The sequence below is a fragment of the Lepisosteus platostomus genome, chromosome 8 (assembly GCF_059453375.1).
Source record: "Lepisosteus platostomus isolate fLepPlt1 chromosome 8, fLepPlt1.hap1, whole genome shotgun sequence".
In the NCBI taxonomy this organism is placed as follows: domain Eukaryota; kingdom Metazoa; phylum Chordata; class Actinopteri; order Semionotiformes; family Lepisosteidae; genus Lepisosteus; species Lepisosteus platostomus.
Genome location: NC_142618.1, coordinates 18,820,255 through 18,848,254, shown reverse-complemented (window position 1 = coordinate 18,848,254; position 28,000 = coordinate 18,820,255). Strand labels below are relative to the sequence as shown.

The window sequence follows — 28,000 nt, the reverse complement described above, 5'->3', positions numbered from 1 at the left end:
GCCCACTCCTATCATACAGGCAGTTTATTGCTGGAGCTGACATTGTTGTACAGAGTCAGGAACAGAGTGACACAAGGGCCGGACTGAAAGACACGGGTGTTCAACAGAGAAACCACACACAACAGAGCAATCGGCACGAGGCCACGTTTCACAGCGTCACAGTCAATTCACATCCTAATTAGCCAGCAGGTCGATAACGGGGCGGGAAGCTAATTGCCAGTGGTGGATTCCCGGGATACAGGACAACAGCAACGTTACAGATCTGCCGGGAGTAGCGCAGTAAAAACGCCACGTTTCTGTTCACGGCAAAGGACTGGTAGACAACGGGCATGTGTTACAGCAAACATCAACACCACCACATACAGTACATCACACGTACCCTTCGTGTCGGAAGAGAGGGACTGCTACCTTGTACTATCACAAGTGTGGTCAGTTTTAGGGTGCCTGGTATTGTTATTGGTGTACCCCTCCTGGTAAAACGGGGGTACAGTTGCTCACCCTATTTGATTTCGGTAGTTGGTCTGGCCTTGACATGATTTATCCATTATCAAACTGCAAAATACAAAAAATTCAAATACACAAGAAGAAGAAAAATGTATTCAGGTGGTGAGATCACAGGGGGAGCCCCTCTTTCTCTCTCTCCTTCTCCTGTCTCCGTCTTCTCCTCTTCCCTGTGATCCGCTCCTGTCCGAGTGTGTCTCCTGTCCCCCTCCTGCTCCCGTCCCTCCCGCGGGCTCTGCTCAGCGTGACATCATCCGGACGAACTCTGGGGGGAGAGAGCAGGGTGACTCTTCCTCTCCGGGTCAGGACCACGAACACTTCTTGTGTCCCACCGCCTCCCACACCCCCGCCATCTCACCCTCGAAGTCGACCAGCCCGTCGCCGTTTAGGTCCACGTCTCTCAGGATCTCGTCGATCTCTGGGGGGTTCAGCTGCTGCCCGAGGAGCTTCTTCATGGCTTCACGCAGCTCCGCCGTGCTGATCTGACCATCACCGTTCGAGTCAAACTGACAGAGAGGAGACAGCCAGGACATTAACACTGCACTGAGAGAGAGGGGTTAATACAGTCCAGACACACTGACTGGACACTACAGGACATTAACACTGCACTGAGAGAGAGGGGTTAATACAGTCCAGACACACTGACTGGACACTCCAGGACATTAACACTGCACTGAGAGAGAGGGGTTAATACAGTCCAGACACACTGACTGGACACTCCAGTACATTAACACTGCACTGAGAGAGAGGGGTTAATACAGTCCAGACACACTGACTGGACACTACAGGACATTAACACTGCACTGAGAGAGAGGGGTTAATACATTCCAGACACACTGACTGGACACCCCAGGACATTAACACTGCACTGAGAGAGAGGGGTTAATACAGTCCAGACACACTGACTGGACACTCCAGGACATTAACACTGCACTGAGAGAGAGGGGTTAATACAGTCCAGACACACTGACTGGACACTACAGGACATTAACACTGCACTGAGAGAGAGGGGTTAATACAGTCCAGACACACTGACTGGACACTACAGGACATTAACACTGCACTGAGAGAGAGGGGTTAATACAGTACAGACACACTGGCTGGACACTACAGTACATTAACACTGCACTGAGAGAGAGGGGTTAATACAGTCCAGACACACTGACTGGACACTACAGGACATTAACACTGCCCTGAGAGAGAGGGGTTATAACAGCACACCTGTACTGACCTCTCGGAAGGCATCTCTCAGCTCTTTCACCCCGATCATGTCTGCTGTCTCTGCCAGCATCTTTGGACCCATCAGCTCCACAAAATCCTCAAAATCCACTTTGCCGCCACCTATGGGAGAGGAAGACACAGCACAGGGAAATTGAATCAGATCAAAACAATCTTTGACGACAAGCTGTTGTTTTCATGGGTTTGTTCTTGTGTGAGGGAAGTCAATTCTGGTGAAGCTGTAGTGGTGAACCCCTTATTGAGGGTAGGGTATAGTGTAAGACTGCCTGGAGTGTCACCACAGAAAGCCTGAACTGCAACATATCAGCAGTATTACTTCCTCGGGGTTTATATGTCATTCTGTTAGACTTTGTCGCAGTGTATCAGCATGCCAGCCTGTTAGACTGCATGGTAATGTGCTCAGACTCTATTTCAGCTCATCCAGGTTCTATTGATATCAAGCAGTCCATCTGTCCTTGTTTGCTATAGTATGCCTCCGCAGTCAGACTCAAAGCGCCTTACAGAATTACACAGTAGTTGATATTGTACCTAAACAGTATTTATTGTTACAAACAGTGGGATCTTTAAATGATGAAAGTGCAGCATTAGCAAGCTGGTGTCAGTATTGGGTCCTGACATCAGCTTGCTGTTCAAGCGCATTATAAAGTTTAAAGAGAATTTCACTCCTACAGGCAGGGAAGACAGAGCTCACGGTATCTCGATCTCCGCACTGAAAACAGAGTAGGAAATAGCCGGTAAACTTAAACTATTAATAAATGTAATCTAAAATAAAAAAAAATCTTTATTGCCTGTAAGTCACACAGCGTTTCAAGGCTAGAATCATTCTGCGAGTGACAGTCTCCTGTCTTCTGAAGACAAGGAAAAGACATCAGCAGCATCAAGGCGAGGGGTGGACCTGTGTCCTCTTACACAAAGATTATGATCAGGACTGAACCACACCCTACAGAGAAGGTATTAACCAAATGGGAGTCTATTTCCCTATTCAAGCCCATGCACCACTAGGACAGATGTCTTCTAGCCTATAGGTCCATCCATGATGAAGTCTGTTTTTCCACAGATAATCAAGACAAGTACTCTGCCTATAGGGCTCAGAGTCCAGTGCTCTTCCAGGGCTCGGATTAGCTGGACGGCTTCTGGCTTCACAGTTTGTACAAACAGGCTCCTGTCTTTCATCCTCTCTGTGACTCTTCCCCCTTGTCCCCAGTCTTGACAGGAGGCCTGTTCTGTGCTGGGTCCTGTCAAACCTCACTCAGAACGGGCCAGTCACTGTTAAATACCGATCTTCTGAGACCATGGCTCTGGGAGAATTGGCATGAGTTTCCGATGAGTACCGCCATTGGGACTGTTTGGATCTTTGGCCATACAAGATAAGATCGGATCACTTTATTGGCCATATACAATTTCTTGTATTAGGAATTCATCTTTTCACATCCCCCAGCTTGCTCTCCATGAGACACACAGACAGGGAGAGAAGACTTGGGGTCAGAGCACAGGGTCAGCCATTTATACAGCACCCCTGGAGCAGTTGGGGTTAAGGGCCTTGCTCAGGGGCCCAACAGAGTAGGATTCCTCTGCCAGCCATGGGATTCGAACCAGCAACCTTAAAGCCACAGACGTAGATCCTTAGCCACAGAGCCACTGCTCCGCCCTGACTCCTTTCCTGACTCCTGGACACTGCCTCGTGTCCTAAACGTGGAGGAGACAATAAATTTGATAGGATTCAGCTCCCCCCCAATAGCACCACAAAGTCATATAATCTGTCAGCGTATATCGTTGTGGGTGACAGTGCACTGATTGCGACCCTGTGTCCCTGTTTCACTTCTGAGTGTGGAAGAGTCCCCTGGGATAACAGCAGCTATTGCCCTGAGGGTTTCAGATTCAGGGATCAAATCTCCTCTAAATCTCCTTTATTCTAGACCGTAGAGATGTAGTTCCCCTGCCCTGTGCGTATCTGTCAGTGCCCAGACCTGGAGCTCTCATCTGAGCTCTGTGAAGACAGTAATGTCGCTCCTGGCTTGGGTGAGCAGCACTGGCCACAGAATTAATACACACTGTATAACACATGACATCCTACTGGGGTGTTAGAACACCTGATCACCTGTCCTCTGGAGTACTCAAGCACTCTGCTTCTGTATATTGTTTCCCCACAGTGTACGGAAACCATGTCTCTTTCCTCTTCCATTATTATTGTTGTGGTGATTAAAAGGTTATGTATTATTCTTCCTGCTGGGTGATTCTAATGTCTTTCTCCAGCTGTGCCTGGAGCTCCTGATTCACTTTCTCTCTTCTAAAATCTGGGCCTGTACTTCTGGCAAATATCACCCTGCAGATCCCAGCTGGCAGCCCCCTGGAGCTCAGCAGGAGGGAGCCTGGTCAGTACCTGGAGGGGAGACTCCTGGGAAAGCTAAGGCTGCTGCTGGAAGAGGTGTTAGTGGGGCCAGTAGGGGGTGCTCACCCTGCGGTCTGTGTGGGTCCTAATGCCCCATTATAGTGATGGGGACACTATTTTGTAAGAAGGTGCCGTCCTTTAGATAAGACATAAAACTGTGGTCCTGACTCCTTGTGGTCATTAAAAATCTCATTAAAAAGTCTCTCTCAAAGAGAGTAGGGGTGTCACCCCAGTATCCTGGTCCAGGTTTCATCACTCTGCTCTCCTCCACACACAGCTGGTGAGCTGAACGAAACTGTTCGGTTCGTGTTCTGCTGGGCCTCGGTGTTATTGTTCTGGGGATGAATTTGCCTGGCGCCTTTGACATCGTGTGTTTGCTCTAGTCTGTGTTTCAGGGTGCGTGACTCACAGATCTGCTGGCTGAGTTCAATCAGCTCCATCTCGGTGGGCATGTATCCCATCGTCCTCATGCACTCCCCCAGGTCCTTACAGCTGATGTAGCCATCCTTGTTCTTGTCAAACTCCTTAAACGCCTCCTTCAGCTCTGAGCACAGGAGAGGTGAGAGAGAGGGGTTAATACATTCCAGACACACTGACTGGACACTACAGGACATTAACACTGCACTGAGAGAGAGGGGTTAATACAGTCCAGACACACTGACTGGACACTACAGGACATTAACACTGCACTGAGAGAGGGGTTAATACAGTACAGACACAGTGACTGGACACTACAGGACATTAACACTGCACTGAGAGAGAGGGGTTAATACAGTACAGACACACTGACTGGACACTCCAGTACATTAACACTGCACTGAGAGAGAGGGGTTAATACAGTCCAGACACACTGACTGGACACTCCAGTACATTAACACTGCACTGAGAGAGACGGGCAGTTAAATTCTCGAAATGGTCGCTGTTAAAATGATTGTCATACCTTCTATTTCCTCAGGTCGAAGGTCCCTATCCTGTGGTAGTTTTTGTTCCAGTGAGTTGCAGAGACACACAGGAGACACAAGGAGAGAATCAGTGTGCAGCTCCAGCAGACTGACTCATGTCACAGAGCGAGCTGTGAGCACACTGCTCCAGGTCATACTGCCCTTCCCCGTACCTCACTACTGATAAGCACTGACACACGCACATGGTCTCCCCAAGAACTGCTGCGCTGTACTGTGCTCTGTACCCCCACTCAGACACACGCGCTCACACTGTCGTGTGTGTGTTTTGTAAACAGGCAGAGACAGCACTGGGTCCAACACACACTCCCCCTGCTGGTCCAGACGTGTGTCTTATGGACTTGCACACAGCTGTCAGGCAATGACATGTAAATACAGTAACTGGCAGGGTAATGCATCGATGGGCTCATATTGCTCTGCTGTCTCTCCTGCAGGAGTTCAGCATAGGAGCAGGGAGCAGGGGCTCCATGGGCAACAGCAGGGGGCGCCGTTTCAGCCCGGGGCGGTCTGTTGTCCCTGCGTTCCTCTTGCTCCCATTCGGTGTCCCAGCATGCTTCCCGGCTCCGGGGTCCTGTTTCTCCATGCAGTGAACACAAGCAGTAGAAACAGTGAGAGAACACAGCTTTCCCACAGACACACTGGGGGAGGGGGGAGAGACAGCAGAGCACAGGCAACCTGCTGAGCATAGCAGCACACACGTTTGTGTTTTCATCCTCATCACGGACTATGACACAGCGAAAGGTCATGGGTCATCAGGAGGACCGGGATTATTCCTCAGGCCTGTCAGGCGACAGCAGGATTCAGGAAGATTCAGGCTTGAATAGGACAGACTGCCAAACACACACACGAAGAACAGACCTTAGACATTCTGTGTACACGTGTTGTGTAGAGGGGCACATGGTGACACACACGACACCTCTCAGAACAGTGTCTGCACACTGGACCAGGCTCGGCAGAAGAATGTAAAGACTCAGGAGTGACAGAAGCCCTGCTCAGACTGGACACCCGTGAGACACTGAACATGAGAGTGCAGGATGGGGCACAAATGAGACCAGGCCATCTAGCTCACCCAAGCCATTTGGTCCTTAGTAGTTAATGGAGCTGAGGCTCCGACAACATGGCCGGGCAGCTCGTTCCACACTACCGCCACCCTTTGAGTAAAAACATGCTTATACAGTCCTTACTGGAAGATCTCATCCAGCTTTTTCTTGAAAAATATCAGAGTATCAGTTTTGAACACCTTGGCTGAGTAGCTTGTTCCACACTCCTACCACCCTTTGTGTAAAGAAGTGCCTCTTGTTCTCTGTTTCACCTGTTCTTTCCTCCATGTTTGTTTCAGAGGAGGTCCTGGTGACCGGCTCGCATCCTCTCACGCACATCAGCAGGCTGGGCCTGGCGGGGACGCTAATCTCCCGGCAGGAGGAACAGAGTCACGATTAGTGTAACAACAGGCCCTGCTTTTCCAGATGAGGAGATTATGAAAAATAACACGACAGATTTCCCCTGGCCCGGACAGCACTCTGCACACTAAGCGCTTTTAAATCCTGGCCGGAAAGCCCAAAGAAGGGAACCCTGCGCCATCTGTGCCAAAGCGAGGGCAGAGAAAAGACGCTGTTTGTACGTCTGGGCGTCCATCTGTCTGCCTGGCACCAGCGGCAGCAGGGGTGGCTTTTTACAACACGGGAACAGCGGGAGAGAGCAGGGCTCGCCGGTGCAGAGAGACGCTTCTTCAGGTGGGACAGACCGAGCGGCCCAGGGGCTGGAGCAGGACAGGCTGGGGTCCCGAAAACACACTTATTCTTAATCTCGGAAACTCAGTAACGCCCGTTACAATAAAAAACGTGCCTCCACCGGCCGGGTTTTAAACTGAGGCTTAGAAGCCCTGAGACTCTGCCCCCTCAGTTTTGGAGCAGAGGAAGAGGAGGTTGTGTCTCCCATTGTGGGCAGGCTGGTCCTGGGGGAACAAGCTGTAAGACAGCACGAGTTGAGCACAGAGTAGGCACCAGGGAAAAAAGCCGACAGCAGATTGCATAGCCATGACTGCTCCGTCACGTTTTACCTCAGACACCCGGTAGGTGTGCCCCTTTGTGACGTGCAGATGTGTCTGCAGTGTTTCTTCTAAAATTACTACTGTTAACTGCTGGAGACAGTTGGGTGTTTGTTTTCTCACCCGCTGAAGCCAATTAGAAGAATCAGTGATGGATTAGACCTGTTGTGAACACGGAAGACTGTCAGAATATTGCATGCAGAAAATTGTGGAATTAACCGTCAGAAGGGAGTCAGAAGTTAAAAGGAGAAAGTTATAAGGACTAGTTTACGTCATGTGTCTCTGCTGTTTTGACGAAGGAAAGGAATGCAAGTTTTTGGCCATTGTTTTAATTGAAAACCCTGCAATATTGGCAACACACAGATAATTCGGAACAAGTAATAGATTTTTTCCATGCTGAAAACAGAAGATAGAAAACACAAAGTTTCGGCTGTGGAGCCTTCTTCAGCTCACACCTGAAGCAGGCTCCACAGCTGAAACATTATGTTTTTTTTCTTCTCTTTTCAGCGTAGAATAAACCTATTACTTGGTCCTTTGCAGCCTACGCATGCTGACGCAGCTACCCCTCTGAACTAATACACCACAGATAATTATTTCACTTAATACATTCCCACCCTCCACACTCAGCCCATCCATGATGGCAATTAACATCCGCCAACCAGTTTAAACTGGACGAAGACAGGTGACACATCACAGTGCCTGTTGCCTGTCATGGCAACCCTGTGGCCTTGTTCACCTTCCGAAAGAGTGAAGCTTGAACCACATGAGGACACCAGTGGAAACTACAGAGAATAGTATTTAAAACTGAGAAGTGGGGGGGGGGGTGCTTCTCTACACAAAGGGTAGTGGGAGTGTGGAACAAGCCATCCAGGCATGTTTTTGAAGCCGATACCCGGACTTCAAGAAACAGCTGGATGAGAGCCCGAGATCAGTTGGCTACCGACTACAAAAATGGTCTGGATTGGCCAAATGACTCCCCTCTGGTTTCTGGGGGTGTCCTGTGCTCTTGTATGTGAGAACACATGGTTTGGCCAGCGTGGCTCAGCGAGAGCTTGGGTTGCCTGACTGCACATCTCAGGGTTAGTCATGACGCAGGAGATAGACTGTGGCAGCCGGGGCTTTTAGAGAAAAGCACGTCCATTGTGTTGTTCCTGGAGTGTTGACATATCCCATTCCCTTGATCATAAGGACACAGATGTTAGGAAGGTAGCGAAATATATTCTTCCTGTATCAGTGGATGGGTGAAAAGCAGGTGTGGACACATCGGTGCTAGTCTATCTTGCAGAAATAGAGAGAGTGAGACAAGTTTCTCCATCTTCATCTTCCATTGAGAGCACGCTAAGAGCTGATGGCCACCTGTGCCCCTGGTTCTAGAGTTCAGGTCCTGCCCCAGGTGCAACTCAAATCATCCATTTCAACATGGAGCAGCACCTGACAGACCCCGACCTGGGGAATGGAGAGTGCCTATAAATGAGTATTTATCCATGTCTTTACAGGTCCCTTAAGCAGAGGACACACTTCAAACAACAGCGTTACTTTTTAAAGAGACAGTTACTCCAAGAATCATTCACAATTGAGCTACTTTGTTGACAACATGAGATTTCAGAATGAAAAGCAGGAGGTGAGTTTTGCAGGGCTTTGGCTAACTTATCATGTCAGCCTGCCTGCTACAAGGCGATGATGCGATGACTGTAGTGCTATGATGTGATGATGCAATAACATCACATGTAATGATGTGATGATGCAATTACTTCTCACTATATGATGCAATGATGCAATAACTTCACATACTATGAGGCGATGATGCAATAACTTGACGTGCCATGACGCGATGACTGCACGTGCCATGATGGTCCGATGGTGCACGTTCCACCGTGCTGTGCTTTGGTTGTACGTACGAGCTGGGACTGCGCAAAGCCCTGTCTCAGGAAGATGCAGGCGGGCCCCACGATGTTGTGCAGCATGGTGCAGTTCTGGACCAGCGCGCACAGCGGCTCCGTGAACTCCCGCTCGCTGCCAGAATCCTCCGGAGCTGCCCCCTCGGCCGGCTCGGCCCTCTCCCGGCCTACCGCCACTCCGCCCAGCACAGCAGCGGCCAGGGCTCCGCCCGCCTCCAGAGTGACCGCCCCCTTTGCCAGCAGGGAACCAGCCAATTACCCGGCAGCACAGGACCAGAGACATGTCCCCCCGCCACCCCCACTCCCCGAAACACAACACACACACTCCACCTTCATACGGCCAATAGTGTCACATGCAGGCCTCTTCTCGCAGCACAAACGCCGCTCTGATCCCATAACCCCTAACCAACACAACCAATCCTGCCCCGACCTGTCTGACTTTTGCACAGCACTCAAAACTACACACACACCTGCAGACACACTCTTCTCAGGTCCTTTCCATCCCAGAGCAGTCAATCTAACACAGCCTCCCTCACAAGGCCAGCCAATCAGCTACATCAGGCGTCCAAACTAGCAAACCAAGCACAGCCCCCCTCACAAGACCAGCCAATCAGCTACATCAGGCGTCCAAACTAGCAAACCAAGCACAGCCCCCCTCACAAGACCAGCCAATCAGCTACATCAGGCGTCCAAACTAGCAAACCAAGCACAGCCCCCCTCACAAGGCCAGCCAATCAGCTACATCAGGCGTCCAAACTGGCAAACCAAGCACAGCCCCCCTCACAAGACCAGCCAATCAGCTACATCAGGCGTCCAAACTGGCAAACCAAGCACAGCCCCCCTCACAAGACCAGCCAATCAGCTACATCAGGCGTCCAAACTGGCAAACCAAGCACAGCCCCCCTCACAAGACCAGCCAATCAGCTACATCAGGCGTCCAAACTGGCAAACCAAGCACAGCCCCCCTCACAAGACCAGCCAATCAGCTACATCAGGCGTCCAAACTGGCAAACCAAGCACAGCCCCCCTCACAAGACCAGCCAATCAGCTACATCAGGCGTCCAAACTGGCAAACCAAGCACAGCCCCCCTCACAAGACCAGCCAATCAGCTACATCAGGCGTCCAAACTGGCAAACCAAGCACAGCCCCCCTCACAAGACCAGCCAATCAGCTACATCAGGCGTCCAAACTAGCAAACCAAGCACAGCCCCCCTCACAAGGCCAGCCAATCAGCTACATCAGGCGTCCAAACTAGCAAACCAAGCACAGCCCCCCTCACAAGACCAGCCAATCAGCTACATCAGGCGACCAAACTAGCAAACCAAGCACAGCCCCCCTCACAAGGCCAGCCAATCAGCTACATCAGGCGTCCAAACTAGCAAACCAAGCACAGCCCCCCTCACAAGGCCAGCCAATCAACTACATCAGGCGTCCAAACTAGCAAACCAAGCACAGCCCCCCTCACAAGACTGGTCAACCAAATAAATCTAACATGGAAATTAGCCAATCAGACACTGTCAATTTAACTAGAAACCAATAAGACCCTGACTACATACTGTAAGATATGCTGTACTGCTTTCCCAGAGCTACAGTGCTCACTGCGTCTGAGTGCCTGCATTCAGTGTACAGTACGTATTCAGAACATGAGCACGTAGAAAAGGTGAGAAACGCAAGGAGGTAATTCCATCCATCTGGTCTGTTTGGTCGTTAGCAGTTAATTGAGCTGAGGGTCTCATCCAGCCATGTCTCGAAAGAAGCCAGGGTATCGGTTTCAACAACATGGCTGGGCAGTTTGTTGCATGAGTTTTAGTGAGTTTAGATGACCTTGGTCATATGAAATGAGCCCAATGTGATTTTGTAGTGCTGTCTGTGCAAGAGCCCATCATGATATCTATATCTATAGTATGTCATCTGCAATAGGTGCAAGCTTTCCTATATTGCTTCAGAAACTGCACATGGCTCTGATGCTTGTGGCTTGTCAGAGAGAAGCTGGCATGACAGGTACGGCTATGCTGCTCAGATTATGCTGCAGCACAGATATCCCTTATGTCAAAGGGCCAGGCCTCCTGCCAAGGGGATGACATCACCTTTCACAGCAGGCTCAGTGCTGAATGAGCCATGTTGCATTCTCTCCTCTTTTACAAACTCCTTACCGTCCTCTGCAGTAAAAGGCAGGCATGTCACGTGGCCGTCTAACCACATGTGCAAGAGTGGCATCGGTGAGCCAAGCAGATTTGGTGATTACAAGCCTTACAAGAAATACTAACATTTTCTGACTGACAAGTAAAATAACAACACAACCAATGAATTTAAGAGGCTTCTCTTCGAAGGCTGGGGGAGATTATCTGGTCATCTCCTCTCAGGGATCAGTGGAATAGGGGGTCTGCTCTCTCTGATAGACCTCAGTGAGTCACAATCTGGATGCACTGTTCAGTGGCACAGAGAGCAGAAAATATTGTGACAGCAACAGAAATTTGACTGACTAATGGATTTACTGAATAATTGATTGTGTTGCTGCCTAAAATATTGAGTAAATGAGTAAAAAAAGTACTAATAAATGCTGACAACAATAATAGAGATACTGACACCAATAATGATACTGTCACCTCCACTGACACTGATACTGATTACGATACTAATAATGTCTCCTCCAATCACACTGATACTTATTACAATACTAATACAGTCACCTCTACTGATACTAATAGAGATACTGACACCGATACTGATACTGTCACCTCCACTGACACTCATACTGATTACAATACTGATACTGTCACCTCCACCAACACTTATTCAGTACCGATACTGTCACCTCCACTGACACTGATACTGATTACAATACTACTACTGTCACCTCTCCTGACACTGATAGAGATACTGACACCAATACTGATACTGTCACCTCCACTGCCACTGATACTTATTCAGTACTGATACTGTCACCTCCACTGACACTGATACTTATTACAATACTGTCACCTCCACAAACACTGATACTGATTACAATACTAATACTGACACCTCTTCTGACACTGATAGATATACTGACACCAATACTGATACTGTCACCTCCACTGACACTGATACTGATTTCAATATTGATACTGTTCCCTGACACTGATACAGATCCTGATTACAATACTGATACAGAAGAAGGGACAGAGGATGGGAGACGGAAGAAGGAATGGAGGAAGAGAGATGGACAGAGGGATGGAGGGTGGGAGTCAGAGGGAGCGAGGGATGGAGAGAGAGAGAGACAGAGGGAGGGATGGGAGGAGAGAGGCTCTTGCTGGACGAGGGGTCTACAGCACACAGTCCATGAGCAGTCACACACACCCTCTCACCCCCATTCTGAGGGGGAAGGCAGGGCCCAGCTGTTCAACGGCACCCACAGCCAGCACCCAGAGCCAGGCCTTACCTTCTTGATCCTGCTCCTCATGGAGGGCTTTGTGCAGTTCCCCATACCTCCCCTGCGCACTCGCTCCGGCTGGGATTAAAATGACTCCCAGACGTCACGCTCGGAGCGCATCTTCCCAGCTAACCGCAGTTCTGGTTCTAGTGAGGGTGGCAGCAGAAATGACACCAAGAACAGCACCAGCAAGGCAACTGGAGAACTCCAGTTCCCAGTCTGAAGTTGAGGATCAGTCGCGAAACGGAAGCTATCTCTGAACAGAAAAATGGAAAATCCCGAAGACGGAAGAATGAGAGCCGTGAGTCAGTCTATCCTGAAGCCATCCTACTCAGGGACAGAAAAATACTCTTAGTAAATGTAATAATCACTTCAACGATTACTCTACATGGGGTGGTATTCCTTCAGGAACATAGTGCTGTGCTGTTTTGCAGATGCAGTGTGTTGTCAGCATCTCTCTCTCTCTCTTTCTCTCTCTCTCTCTCTATCCCCAATTTTTCTCCTGACTTTAATCTCATCCCTCTCGCTCCCTCTCACTCTCTCTCCATCAAACTGAGCAAATGACTAGTCTGAGAGGGAGAGAGAGAGAATTAGTGTGGAGAATAACCAGAGGCCTTTTTAATCCCTTGCCTTTCGGATTAAATGGAGACAGGGAGATGGAGAGAAAGAGTGAGGAAGCAGGGAGGGGAGGAGAGAGAGGAGGATGCAGGGAAAGTGGGAATGGGATGGAGGGAGAGAGGCAGAGAGCGAAGGGTGGGAAAAAAGCTGGAAGGGAGTGAAGGATAAGAATACAAGACAGGTTACAGATGAAAGGGAGCCGTTCAAGTAATTAATTGATTTTTTAAATCTCATCCAGCTGTTTCGAAGCCAGGCTATCAGCTTCAACAATATGGCTGTGCAGCTTGTTCCACACCCCCACCACACTTTGTGTAAATTAGTGCCTCCCGTTCTCAATTTTAAAAGTACTTCCTGATATAAGCAAGTAATTTTGGAGATGTGATGTGAGAGAGGCAGAGAAGAGGCAGAGGAAGAACTTCAGAATATCTTTAACATGAAGAAACATAGAAGGACATTCAGGAAACCTGGCTCGTTCACACAGTGGCAACTAATTCATCTGCACATCTGTTTCTGCAAGATCTTCAGAGAAACACGACCCGAAAGAAGATTATAAGTCAGGGAAACAGGGAGCCAGAAAAGAAGAGAGAGAAATAGAGATAAGAAGAGGGCAGAAATGTGGAGTGCTGAGAGAACTTCACTGTAACGTAGAGAACAATTATACTGTACTACTGTTATGACAAACAAATAGCAAAATTAAACCTAAACTAACCAGTCAGTCAAACAGCACCAATACCATTGAACAGAGACACAGCCAAATAGCACCAATAGGGTGTGTTATTCAGTGTCTGTGGTTCACTCAGTGTGAAGCAGTGTGTGTGTTTCAGTGTGTGTGTTCAGTCAGTGTGGAGCAGTGTGTGTGGTTCAGTGTGTGTGTTCAGTCAGTGTGGAGCCTGGTTCAGTGTGTGTGAAGCAGTCAGAGTGGAGCTGGTTCAGTGTGCGTGGTTCAGTCAGAGTGGAGCCTGGTTCAGTGTGTGTGGTTCAGTCAGTGTAGAGCCTGGTTCAGTCTGTGTGGTTCAGTCAGAGTGGAGCCTGGTTCAGTGTGTGTGGTTCAGTAAGTGTGGAGCCTGGTTCAGTGTGTGTGGTTCAGTTAGGGTAGAGCCTGGTTCATTGTGTTTGTTTCAGTCAGTGTGGAGCCTGGTTCAGTGGGTGGTTCAGGAAGTGTGGAGCCTGGTTCAGTGTGTGTGGACCAGTCAGAGTGGAGCCTGGTTCAGTGTGTGTGGAGTAGTCAGAGTAGAGCTTGGTTCAGTCTGTGTGGTCCAGTCAGTGTGGAGCCTGGTTCAGTCTGTGTGGTCCAGTCAGAGTGGAGCCTGGTTCAGTGTGTGTGGTTCAGTCAGAGTGGAGCTTGGTTCAGTGTGTGGTTCAGTCAGTGTTGAGCCTGGTTCAGTGTGTACATGTGGTCCAGTCAGAGTGGAGCCTGATTCAGTGTGTGTGGAGCAGTCAGAGTAGAGCTTGGTTCAGTCTGTGTGGTCCAGTCAGTGTGGAGCCTGGTTCAGTCTGTGTGGTCCAGTCAGAGTGGAGCCTGGTTCAGTGTGTGTGGTTCAGTCAGAGTGGAGCTTGGGTCAGTGTGTGGTTCAGTCAGTGTGGAGCCTGGTTCAGTGTGTGCATGTGGTCCAGTCAGAGTGGAGCCTGGTTCAGTGTGTGTGGAGCAGTCAGAGTAGAGCTTGGTTCAGTCTGTGTGGTCCAGGCAGTGTGGAGCCTGGTTCAGTCTGTGTGGTTCAGTCAGAGTGGAGCTTGGTTCAGTGTGTGTGGTTCAGTCAGTGTGGAGCCTGGTTCAGTTTGTGCATGTGGTCCAGTCAGAGTGAAGCCTGGTTCAGTGTGCGTGGTTCAGTCAGAGTGGAGCCTGGTTCAGTGTGTGTCAGTCAGTGTAGAGCCTGGTTCAGTCTGTGTGGTTCAGTCAGAGTGGAGCCTGGTTCAGTGTGTGTGGTTCAGTAAGTGTGGAGCCTGGTTCAGTGTGTGTATGTGGTTCATCAGAGTGGAGCTTGGTTCAGTCTGTGTGGTCCAGTCAGTGTGGAGCCTGGTTCAGTCTGTGTGGTCCAGTCAGAGTGGAGCCTGGTTCAGTGTGTGTGGTTCAGTCAGAGTGGAGCTTGGGTCAGTGTGTGGTTCAGTCAGTGTGGAGCCTGGTTCACTGTGTGCATGTGGTCCAATCAGAGTGGAGCCTTGTTCAGTGTGTGTGGTTCAGTCAAAGTGGTACTTGGTTCAGTGTGTGTGGTTCAGTCAGTGTGGAGCCTGGTTCAGTGTGTGCATGTGGTCCAGTCAGAGTGAAGCCGGGTTCAGTGTGTGTGGTTCAGTCAGAGTGGAGCTTGGTTCAGTGTATGTGGTCCAGTCAGAGTCGAGCCTGGTTCAGTGTGTGTGGTCTAGTTAGAGTAGAGCCTGGTTCATTGTGTGTGGTTCAGTCAGAGTGGAGCTTGGTTCAGTGTGTGTGGTCCAGTTAGAGTGGAGCCTGGTTCCGTGTGTGTGGTCCAGTTAGAGTGGGGCCTGGTTCAGTGTGTGTGGTCCAGTCAGAGTGGAGCCTGGTTCAGTGTCGGGTCTAGTTAGAGTGGAGCCTGGTTCAGTGTGTGTGGTTCAGTCAGAGTGGAGCCTGGTTCAGTGTGTGTGGTCCAGTTAGAGTGGGGCCTGGTTCAGTGTGTGTGGTTCAGTCAGTGGAGCCTGGTTCAGTGTGTGTGTAGCACTGAGTGTCGACACTGTGCTGATCAGAGAATCTCCAGGGATTACTGTTACATGCAGCTTTAATAGAACACTGCTGCAGAGCCCAGTGAAATGTATTAGTATACAGAAACAGGGAAATGACAACAAAATCATTTTTTTCTCTCTCATTCTCCACATTCCCATTATCCTGTCTCATTCTGCTCTCTCACCTCGGTCGGTATTTTCCTTCAGTCTCAGTGTCCCTGAATTAATCACTCAGAATCATGTTCAATCAGTGTGTTTTAATCATCTCATCTTCTGTGTCTCCTGCTTAGCATTCTCAAAAGCTTCTCTCTCTCAGTGCAGTTTAGTGTGTCTGTACTGTATTAACCCCCCTCTGTCAGTGCGGGGTTAATGTACTGTAGTGTCCAGTCAGTGTGTCTGGACTGTATTAACCCCTCTCTCTCAGTGCAGTGTTAATGTCCTGTAGTGTCCAGTCAGTGTGTCTGGACTGTATTAACCCCTCTCTCTCAGTGCAGTGTTAATGTCCTGTAGTGTCCAGTCAGTGTGTCTGGACTGTATTAACCCCTCTCTCTCAGTGCAGTGTTAATGTACTGTATTGTCCAGTCAGTGTGTCTGGACTGTATTAACCCCTCTCTCTCAGTGCAGTGTTAATGTACTGTAGTGTCCAGTCAGTGTGTCTGGACTGTATTAACCCCTCTCTCTCAGTGCAGTGTTAATGTCCTGTAGTGTCCAGTCAGTGTGTCTGGACTGTATTAACCCCTCTCTCTCAGTGCAGTGTTAATGTCCTGTAGTGTCCAGTCAGTGTGTCTGGACTGTATTAACCCCTCTCTCTCAGTGCAGTGTTAATGTACTGGAGTGTCCAGTCAGTGTGTCTGGACTGTATTAACCCCTCTCTCTCAGTGCAGTGTTAATGTACTGTAGTGTCCAGTCAGTGTGTCTGGACTGTATTAACCCCTCTCTCTCAGTGCAGTGTTAATGTACTGGAGTGTCCAGTCAGTGTGTCTGGACTGTATTAACCCCTCTCTCTCAGTGCAGTGTTAATGTACTGGAGTGTCCAGTCAGTGTGTCTGGACTGTATTAACCCCTCTCTCTCAGTGCAGTGTTAATGTACTGTATTGTCCAGTCAGTGTGTCTGGACTGTATTAACCCCTCTCTCTCAGTGCAGTGTTAATGTCCTGTAGTGTCCAGTCAGTGTGTCTGGACTGTATTAACCCCTCTCTCTCAGTGCAGTGTTAATGTCCTGTAGTGTCCAGTCAGTGTGTCTGGACTGTATTAACCCCTCTCTCTCAGTGCAGTGTTAATGAACTGTAGTGTCCAGTCAGTGTGTCTGGACTGTATTAATTTTTTTTCTCTCAGTACGCTGTTGGTTATCATTGCACAGTATTGTCACCTCTGCATTGCTGTGAAATGTGTTTTTTTAGTGTTTTAATATTTTTTCAGAAGTAAGTTTTCTGCATGTGCCTTTCTGATGTTTAATTACATTTCTTCACTGGACTCTCTTGTTTTATGCATATCTTTGATGTTTCCAAATTCATCCATCGGAAACCTAATGAGTTTCCTGCCCTCTTCCTTTGGTCTCCTCTGAATCGGAAACAAGCTGAGTTTCTCTCTTGGACGTTTCTCTCCTGCCGCACACTGGATGAAGTGAACGTTTATGGCCAGTAGAGGGAGACAGTTCTCTGCTGTCTGTTAAACTCTCCGACTTCGCTGCTGGTGGTCATTTTTGCTGTTCCCCAAAATGGTCAGCAGAGGCAGATACAACCCTAGGAATCTCCAAAGACCCTGGAGACCCGCCTGCGTCACAGCTGTATCTTTTCTAAACACACTTTTGAAGTATAATCTACTGCAAACCCATCGCCTCAGTATTGCTATTCAGGGGTGGCTGGAAACTACTGAAAATTGCACGTACAGCTGAGAGCAGGACCTTTAGGTTTTAAAAGCATTTCTGTCTAGTTTGTACACCTGTAGTCTGATTCATGTTTTACTGTTTAGTCTGAAGAAGCCCACTGGCACGCAGCCCCAAGACACGCAGCATTTGAAACGTGAAGGTGACAACACTTAGCTTTACGTTCAGAGGGAGAATCTGACAAACTACTCCCGCTGCTGTGATGACAGCTGGCTGGATGCCACCCAAAGAGGAAACACAGTCTTTCAGTCATCAACGCAGAAGAGCTCCTGGGGACCTCTTTACACAGAGAGTTGTGGGTGTCTGGAACACCAGCTGTGCAGTTAGGATCCAGGTGCTGCTAGCAATTCAGTGAGCAGAGTGAAGGGCCCAAAGACCTCCTACCATTTGTAAGCCTCGTTCTTTGAAGACATCCTCAGCGTCATGAATAATTCAGGCTCGTTAAAAATGCATCACATCTGGAGCAATTAAGAGATCAGCAATGGCAGTAGAGAGCTGTCTTCTCACAATATCGCTAACGCTGTGCGGTAACTATATACGAGAGGAGTCATGCACCACAGTAAAAGTTTCATTACTGTAGAGAAGAATAGGATGGCAGTGTACTGTGTCCATTGTAATGATGTATAGAGTCAGTGTGTACCAACAATTCCAGTGTTAGACAACGTTGGTGTAAGACTCTAGGTTACAACTGTACACCGTAAGGCCACAGTAGGACACTGGATTATACCTACACACAGGTAATAACAGTAGAATACACTAGATTATACCTACACACAGGTAATACCAGCACAAAACACTGGATTATACCTGTATACAGGTAATACCAGTATAAGATACTGGATTATACCTCTACACAGGTTATACGAATATAAAACATTAGATTATACCTGTACAAGGTACTACCAGTATAAAACACTGGATTATACCTGTACACAGGTAGTAGCACTACAAAACACTAGATTATACTTCAACACACATAAAGCCACAGCAGGACACTAGATTATATCTGTACACAGGTAATACCAGTATAAAACATTGGACTATACTTGTAAACAGGTAATACCAGTATAAAACAATGGACTATACCTGTACACACCTTATACCAGAACAAGACACTAGATTATACCTGTACACAGGTAATACTAGTATAAAACACTGGATTATACCTGTACACAGGTAGTAGCAGTACAAGACACTAGATTATAGTTCAACACACATAAATCCACAGTAGGACACTAGATTATACCTGTACACTGGTAATACCAGTATGAAACACTGGACTATACCTGTAGACATGTAATACCAGTATAAAACACTGAATTAGACCCGTACACAGGTAGTAGCAGTACAAGACACATCTGGTGTAGCTACAGTGTCTCTTCAATCACTACGCACAAGCTTCTATAAAGGAGTCTGGTGTAGCTACAGTGTCTCTTCAATCACTGTGCACAGGTTTTCATAAGCAAATAAGCTGTTGTACTTAATGTTTTCATTTTTGCCCTTGACTTTCAGAGTCACTCCAAAATGAGAGCAAATTACAAAAGAGATTTGTTATGGTGACTGCACAAAGACTTTAAACTGATTACAGAGCATCAAAAAAATAAATTGAAAGAAAAATTCAATTTCAAAAAGTGTTTTTTGTAAGTCATTATAAAACGTCCTGTGTACAGTGATAATTGAATGGAAATATTTGGAGTTCCTAAGCCCACACTGCAGCCTCACACTGCCCACACTGTCCACACTGTCCACAGTGTCCACACTGCACCCTCACCCTGTCCACACTGCCCACACTGTCCACACTGCACCCTCACACTGCCCACACTGTCCACACTGCTCACACTGCCCACACTGTCCACACTGCACCCTCACACTGTCCACGCTGCTCACACTGCCCACACTGTCCACACTGCTCACACTGCCCACACTGTCCACACTGCACCCTCACACTGCCCACACTGCTCACACTGTCCACGCTGCACCCTCACACTGTCCACGCTGCAGCCTCACACTGCCCACGCTGCAGCCTCACACTGTCCACACTGCTCACACTGCCCACACTGCACCCTCACACTGTCCACACTGCACCCTCACACTGCCCACACTGTCCACACTGCACCCTCACACTGTCCACACTGTCCACACTGCACCTTCATACTGTCCACACTGCACCCTCACACTGCCCACACTGTCCACACTGCACCCTCACACTGCTCACACTGCTCACACTGTCCACACTGCACCCTCACACTGTCCACGCTGCTCACACTGCCCACACTGTCCACACTGCACCCTCACACTGCCCACACTGTCCACACTGCACCCTCACACTGTCCACACTGCCCACACTGTCCACACTGTCCACACTGCACCCTCACACTGTCCACACTGCACCCTCACACTGCCCACACTGTCCACACTGCACCCTCACCCTGTCCACACTGTCCACACTGCACACTCACACTGCCCACACTGTCCACACTGCACCCTCACACTGTCCTCTCTGCACCCTCACACTGTCCACACTGCACCTTCATACTGTCCACACTGCAGCCTCACACTGCCCACACTGTCCACACTGCACCCTCACACTGCCCACACTGTCCACGCTGCAGCCTCACACTGTCCACACTGCACCCTCACACTGCCCACACTGCCCACACTGCACCCTCACACTGTCCACACTGTCCACACTGCACCCTCACACTGTCCACACTGCTCACACTGCACACTCACACTGCCCACACTGTCCACACTGCACCCTCACACTGCCCACACTGCACCCTCACACTGTCCACACTGTCCACACTGCACCCTCACACTGTCCACACTGCTCACACTGCACACTCACACTGCCCACACTGTCCACACTGCACCCTCACACTGCCCACACTGCAGCCTCACACTGCCCACGCTGCAGCCTCACACTGTCCACACTGCTCACACTGCCCACAGTGTCCACACTGCACCCTCACCCTGTCCACACTGCTCACACTGCACACACTGTCCACACTGCACCCTCACACTGCCCACACTGCCCACACTGTCCACACTGCACCTTCATACTGTCCACACTGCTCACACTGCCCACACTGTCCACACTGCACCCTCACACTGTCCACACTGCTAACACTGCCCACACTGTCCACACTGCACCCTCACCCTGTCCACACTGTCCACACTGCTCACACTGCCCACACTGTCCACACTGCACCCTCACACTGTCCACACTGCACACTCACACTGCCCACACTGTCCACACTGCACCCTCACACTGTCCTCTCTGCACCCTCACACTGCCCACACTGTCCACACTGCACCCTCACACTGTCCACACTGTCCACACTGCACCCTCACACTGTCCACACTGCTCACACTGCCCACACTGCAGCCTCACACTGCCCACGCTGCAGCCTCACACTGTCCACACTGCTCACACTGCCCACACTGTCCACACTGCACCCTCACCCTGTCCACACTGCTCACACTGCACACACTGTCCACACTGCACCCTCACACTGCCCACACTGCCCACACTGTCCACACTGCACCTTCATACTGTCCACACTGCTCACACTGCCCACACTGTCCACACTGCACCCTCACACTGTCCACACTGCTAACACTGCCCACACTGTCCACACTGCACCCTCACCCTGTCCACACTGCTCACACTGCCCACACTGTCCACACTGCACCCTCACACTGTCCACACTGCTCACACTGCCCACACTGTCCACACTGCACCCTCACACTGTCCACACTGCTCACACTGCCCACACTGTCCACACTGCACCCTCACACTGTCCACACTGCTCACACTGCCCACACTGTCCACACTGCACCCTCACACTGCCCACACTGCCCACACTGTCCACACTGTCCACACTGCACCCTCACACTGTCCACGCTGCAGCCTCACACTGCCCACACTGCCCACACTGCACCCTCACACTGTCCACACTGCTCACACTGCCCACACTGTCCACACTGCACCCTCACACTGCCCACACTGCCCACACTGTCCACACTGCCCACACTGCACCCTCACACTGTCCACGCTGCAGCCTCACACTGCCCACACTGTCCACACTGTCCACACTGCACCCTCACACTGCCCACGCTGCAGCCTCACACTGCCCACAATGCAGCCTCACACTGCTCACACTGCCCACACTGTCCACACTGCAGCCTCACACTGCCCACACTGTACCCTCACACTGCCCTCTCTGCACTATCACACTGTCCACACTGCAGCCTCACACTTTCCACACTGCAGCCTCACACTGTCCACACTGCAGCCTCACACTGCCCACACTGCACCCTCACACTGCCCACAATGCACCCTCACACTGTCCACACTGCAGCCTCACACTGCCCACACTGCAGCCTCACCCTGTCCACACTGTCCACACTGCCCACACTGTCCACACTGCACCCTCACACTGCCCACACTGTCCACACTGCCCACACTGCCCACACTGTCCACAATGCACCCTCACACTGCCCACACTGCCCACACTGCCCACACTGTCCACACTGCACCCTCACACTGTCCACACTGTCCACACTGCACCCTCACACTGTCCACACTGCTCACACTGCCCACACTGCCCGCACTGCACCCTCACACTGCCCTCTCTGCACCCCTCACACTCAGCCTGAGGAATCAGGGTCACGTCATCACTGAGCACTTGACAGGTAACACTGCTGCAAAACCAATGCAGCCAGGTGCACTCCGCGACTTAAAGGAATTTCTGTCTCTCTCAGGTTGGAGGAACTGAATCTCTTCTGTCGGGAGCAGTGCAGACTATGGAAACAAGTGTTCACAATCCTCAAAGGCACTGGCATAGGCAACCCAAAGAATTTCTGCAGAATGAACAGTGAACCAGAGGACACAGGTGGAAGCTGCATTTAACACAGAGGTTTTAAAAGGGTTGCTTCATTCAAGAAACAGCTGGATGAAATCCTTGAATCAATTAGCAACTAATTACCAAATCAGCAAGATGAGCCGAATTGCTTCCTGTCATTTGTGACCTGTCTGGTGTTCTTAACTGGCTCTTAGGTAGTTTCCAGTTATGGCCTTCCCAGTGAACATGATATGAAATCAATACCACTAGTGTTGTGCCTGGTGTTGTATCCACCCTCTGTGTTTCCTGTTGTCGATTCTCTGCATTCCTCTTGCACACCCACTCAAGGCACGCATCACAGCATAGCCACACAGAGACTGTAGCAAACACGGGATACTATAATATGCTTTACAATAATGTAGTGTGGCACAAACACTCATTAAACACATACCTCATTCCTTTTTTTAAAACTTAATTTCACCTAGGGGGTTAACTCAGCTGCACTTAAAGGACCTCTTGAACCATCAGGGATGCTAGGCTTAATGTTAGATGTCATTGCTCTGTCCGAACAAAACTGTGTCTCCTAGGAAATGCCTGAAACAGCGCTGAACTCCTCTAAGCCAAAGGGCCAGGCCTCCCGCTGATGGAGGTTTGGCGCCGCTCGGTTTCCCAGAGGGCTGCCTCACAGCGTGGCGGGACACAACGAGCTTTGTTACACTGGCTGATGTGACTGGGGCAGCTCTCCTCTTGCTCCGCGCGGTCTCTGAGCACCCACAAAGCCACCCGCTCCTCCTCCGCGACACAGTGCTTACACTGTCCAGATCCCAGAGGTGTCACGCCCCTGCTGTGTCTCGCTGAGTGCCCTGAGCCCAGGTACACTTGGCGTGATGCTCACAAGACTGACACACCGCGACCCGCACAAAGGCACAGACTGGCAAGGGCAGGGCAGCAGAGCACAGAGCACAGAGCACAGCCCGCGGGGCAGCAGAGCACAGTACAGTCCGCAGCAGGTCTGCACAGCCGCACAGACCTCAGCACGACACAGGACAGGAATCAGGAAGAGGCCAGTTCCACGCAGAGAGGTAACTGCTGGGATGCAGCCAGGAAATTGCTCAGGGGTCAGAAGATAACTCATCCATGGGACACTGGGCTCTTCCTGTTCCTGTGCAGACCCCCCCCCCTGCAGACGAGCGACACTCTCACCTGTCCGAACACGGAGTCCACGATGGGCCGCAGTTCTGCCCTCACTCTCTCGACCTCCTCCTCGCACTCCCGGGGACAGCCCTCCTCCTCCTCCTCCTCACCCTCGCTGTCCTCGCGCTCGCTGTCCTTCTCATTGTCCGGCAGGGACAGACTATGAGACTTGGCCTGGGGAAGCCGGGCGCTCCCCCCCACCTCTCCAGCCCCCCCAGAACCCCCTTCACTGCCCTGTCGCCTCTGCTTCTCCACCTTCCTCCTGATTGAAGCCTGGACCTGAGAGAGAGACAAAGGAATTAAAACACTAAACACACACTGACTGGACACTCCAGGACATTAACACTGCACTAAGAGAGAGGGGTTAATACAGTACAGACACACTGACTGGACACTACAGGACATTAACACTGCACTGAGAGAGAGGGGTTAATACAGTCCAGACACACTGACTGGACACTACAGGACATTAACACTGCACTGAGAGAGAGGGGTTTATACAGTCCAGGCACACTGACTGGACACTACAGGACATTAACACTGCACTGAGAGAGAGGGGTTAATACAGTCCAGACACACTGACTGGACACTACAGGACATCAACACTGCACTGAGAGAGAATGTGTAAGCAATGATACTCTATGAGTATTCAGTTGATATACTGTCAATAGAATTACTCAACATGCAACTGAATATGCACCAGTTCCTGCCTGTGTCTATATTATAATATTTGTATATGATAACATGCATATTTTGGAGTCCACTTCTGACAGCCACGTGTGTTTTTACACAAGCAGGCTGGGCTGTAGTTTAGTTCCATTACTGAGCAGGCAATTCACTGATTGTTGGTGTCAGTTTTAAGACAACATTTTACCCTCTGTGATAGACTGACTGAATGACACACTGACACACTGTCTGATACACAGACTCACGGACTGGCACACTGTCTTACTGACTGATACACTGACACTAACTTACACACTGATTGACTCACTGCATGACATATACTGAGCACTGTCTACCTGATACTCTGATGTTTTGTCTGAATGATGCAATGTCTGTCCGATACACTGACCCACTGACTGACCAATGCACGGATTGACTGATACACTGACAAGTGACTGATATACTGACTGTCTGGTACATGGACACACTGACTTACTGACTGATACAGTACATACTGACTTACCGATTGATAAACTGATTGTCTGGTAAATGGACACACTGACGTACTGACTGATACAGTGATTGACTGATTCACTGACACACTGTCTTACTGACAGATACAGTGATTGACTGATACACTGACTCTCTGACTAACTGACCGATACACTGACTTATAAACTGATTGACTGACACTGAGTGACTGATACACTGAAACTGTGACTTTACTGACTGATACACTGATTGACTGACGCTGACTGACTGATACATTGACACACTGATAGATAAACTTACTGATACACTGCCACATTAACTTACAGACTGGTGCACTGACTGATACACTGACACATTAACTTACAGACTGGTGCACTGACTGATACACTGACACATTAACTTACAGACTGGTGCACTGACTGACTGATAATTGACACACTTACATATGCACTGACTGGCACACTGACAGGTAAGCTGACCAACTGATACTCTAACACACTGACTGACTGATACACTGACACACTAACATACGCACTGACTGACACATTGTCTGATAAGGTGACAGAGTGATACACTGACTCGCTGACAGACACACTCACTGAGACACTGACACACTGACTTACATACTGACACATTGACTGACTCACGATATGCTGACACACTGCTTGACTGATAAAGTGACACAGTAACTTAGACACTGTCTGACACAGACTAATATACTGCCTGACAAACTTTCTCACTGCCACTGGCACACTGACTGGCAGCCACACTGACTGAGTGATATACAGTACTGTACGTCACTTAGTCAGTGTGTCAGTGTCAGGCAGTGTATCAGACAGGCAGTGTGTCAGTGTCTGGCAGTGTATAAAACAGGCAGTGTGTCAGTGTCAGGCAGTGTATCAGACAGGCAGTGTGTCAGTGTCAGGCAGTGTATCAGACAGGCAGTGTGTCAGTGTCTGGCAGTGTTTCAGTGTCAGGCAGTGTATCAGACAGGCAGTGTGTCAGTGTCAGGCAGTGTATCAGACAGGCAGTGTGTCAGTGTCAGGCAGTGTATCAGACAGGCAGTGTGTCAGTGTCTGGCAGTGTTTCAGTGTCAGGCAGTGTATCAGACAGGCAGTGTGTCAGTGTCAGGCAGTGTATCAGACAGGCAGTGTGTCAGTGTCAGGCAGTGTATAAAACAGGCAGTGTGTCAGTGTCAGGCTGTGTATCAGACAGGCAGTGTGTCAATGTCACACAGTGTGTCAGTGTCTGTCAGTACTGTACGTCACTCAGTCAGTGTGTCAGTGTCACTCAGTGTATCAGTGTCTGTCAGTACTGTACGTCACTCAGTCAGTATTGCCTGACACTGACACACCGACAGCCCGACTGACCCACTGAATAACACACTGACTGACGTACAGATTGAATCATACTGATTGACTGACTCTGACACACTGACTGACGCTGATGCACTGACTAACACACTGGCTGACACTCGTATTGACTGGCTCTGATTGACACAGACACGCTGACGGACAAACTATTACAGAATATTAGACCGTGAGGAAACGTGTAAAACTTTCATACACCAAAAACCAGGTCAAAGTTGACGCTGACGCTGTCAGAGACGGGCCCCGGGCATGTTCTTTGCAGCCGGGGGAGCCGTGTGCTGTGCACTCCCGAAAAAACCTGTGGGTCCCTGCCCGTTCAACGCACACATGCTGCATGCTTGCTGCACACTCTCTGCCCACACTGCGCACTCGCTGCACACTCTCTGCCCACACTGCACACACGCTGCACACTCGCTGCACACACTGCACACACTGCACACACGCTGCACACTCACTGCACACACTGCACACTCGCTGCGCACTCGCTGCACACACGCTGCACACTCTCTGCCCACACTGCACACACGCTGCACACTCGCTGCCCACACTGCACACTCGCTGCACACTCGCTGCGCACTCGCTGCACACTCGCTGCGCACTCGCTGCCCACACTGCACACGCTGCACACTCGCTGCACACACTGCACACACTGCATACACGCTGCACACACGCTGCACACACTGCACACACGCTGCACACTCTCTGCCCACACTGCACTAACGCTGCACACTCGCTGCCCACACTGCACACTCGCTGCACACTCGCTGCGCACTCGCTGCACACTCGCTGCACACTCTCTGCCCACACTGCACACACGCTGCACACTCGCTGCCCACACTGCACCCACGCTGCACACTCGCTGCCCACACTGCACACACGCTGCACACTCGCTGCACACTCGCTGCCCACACTGCACACTCGCTGCACACTCGCTACTCTCCTTGTGTTCAAACCACGCCGGTTTCGCTGCTCCTACCCGTTTGGCGGATTTCTTGGGGTCTTCGGGCACGTTCATCGTCACTACAGAAGGTGCTGCACCACTGCTGGACGCCCCGTCCCGAATGAGCATGAACATCGCTTTCTCTCCTCCCTCTCCCTCCTCTCCCCCTCTCTCTCCGGGATGAGCAGGCTCGTGGAAGGCGGACAGCTCCCTGCCTCCTCCCCCTCTCCCACTCCCTCCCTCCCTCTCAGTGACGCTGCTCTCTCTGGTTTCCTTCCTCTCGCTGGCCGGACACTCCTGTGTGATCGTCTCCTCCTCTTCACCTCACTACAGTATATATCCTCTCCTTTCTACAGTACAACCTCCTGTCCCCTGTACTGTACACCCTCTTCTCCTCTCTACTGTACTACTGTACAGCCTCCTCTCCTCTCTACAGTACCCTCCTCTCCTCTCTACAGCACCCCTCCTCTCCTGTCTTCTGTGTGTCTCCTCTCCTCTCTACAGTACCCTCCTCTCCTGTCCTCTGTGTGTCTCCTCTCTTCTCTACAGTACCCTCCTCTCCTATCCTCTGTGCAATCTGCTCTCCTCTCTATAGTATATGTCCTCTCCTCTCTACTGTACAGCCTCCTCTCCTCTCTACAGTACCCCTCCTCTCCTGTCCTCTGTGTGTCTCGTCTCCTCTCTCCGGTCCTCTGTGTGTCTCTCTTTCCCTGCTGGCCCCGGTGCTGCACTGTTCAGCCCTGTTGCCCCACACCCTTCCTCTCCTCCTTCCCCAGTCTGGTGAAGTTTGACAGCCCGCTGGCTGGCTCTGCAGTCTCTCCTCTGTCTCTCTCTCTCTACCCTCCCGTCTCTCCCAGGTGCTGCTTTTTAAT

The 28,000-nt window shown here is 50.2% G+C and overlaps 1 protein-coding gene across 3 annotated transcripts; it reads right to left on the bottom strand.

The window, feature by feature from the left end:
* Positions 1–6: 6 nt before the first annotated feature.
* Positions 7–28,000, bottom strand: cabp2a (calcium binding protein 2a). Of its 3 annotated transcripts, none has more exons than XM_088642714.1 (7): positions 27,165–28,000; positions 23,670–23,939; positions 5,070–5,100; positions 4,539–4,673; positions 1,733–1,842; positions 860–1,007; positions 7–766 (listed from the first exon to the last, which is right to left on the bottom strand). In XM_088642714.1, the coding sequence occupies exons 1-7, from the start codon at positions 27,261–27,263 to the stop codon at positions 741–743; spliced, it is 819 nt and encodes a 272-aa protein (XP_088498840.1). In that variant the 5' UTR covers positions 27,264–28,000; the 3' UTR covers positions 7–740. The 3 variants fall into 3 exon arrangements, with proteins under 3 accessions (XP_088498840.1, XP_088498841.1, XP_088498842.1); XM_088642715.1 differs by lacking the exons at positions 23,670–23,939; positions 27,165–28,000 and adding exons at positions 9,034–9,264; positions 12,456–12,934; XM_088642716.1 differs by lacking the exons at positions 23,670–23,939; positions 27,165–28,000 and adding an exon at positions 12,456–12,935.

Bases quoted from the DNA above. Each gene is read 5' to 3' on its own strand.
- cabp2a (XM_088642714.1), bottom strand. From the start codon at position 27,263: ATGTTCATGCTCATTCGGGACGGGGCGTCCAGCAGTGGTGCAGCACCT. The intron at 1,008-1,732 runs GTCAGTACAGGT...CCTCTCTGTCAG, and splicing joins TGAGAGATGCCTTCCGAGAG to TTTGACTCGAACGGTGATGG. The intron at 767-859 runs GTGAGATGGCGG...CTCTCCCCCCAG, and splicing joins CGGGCTGGTCGACTTCGAGG to AGTTCGTCCGGATGATGTCA.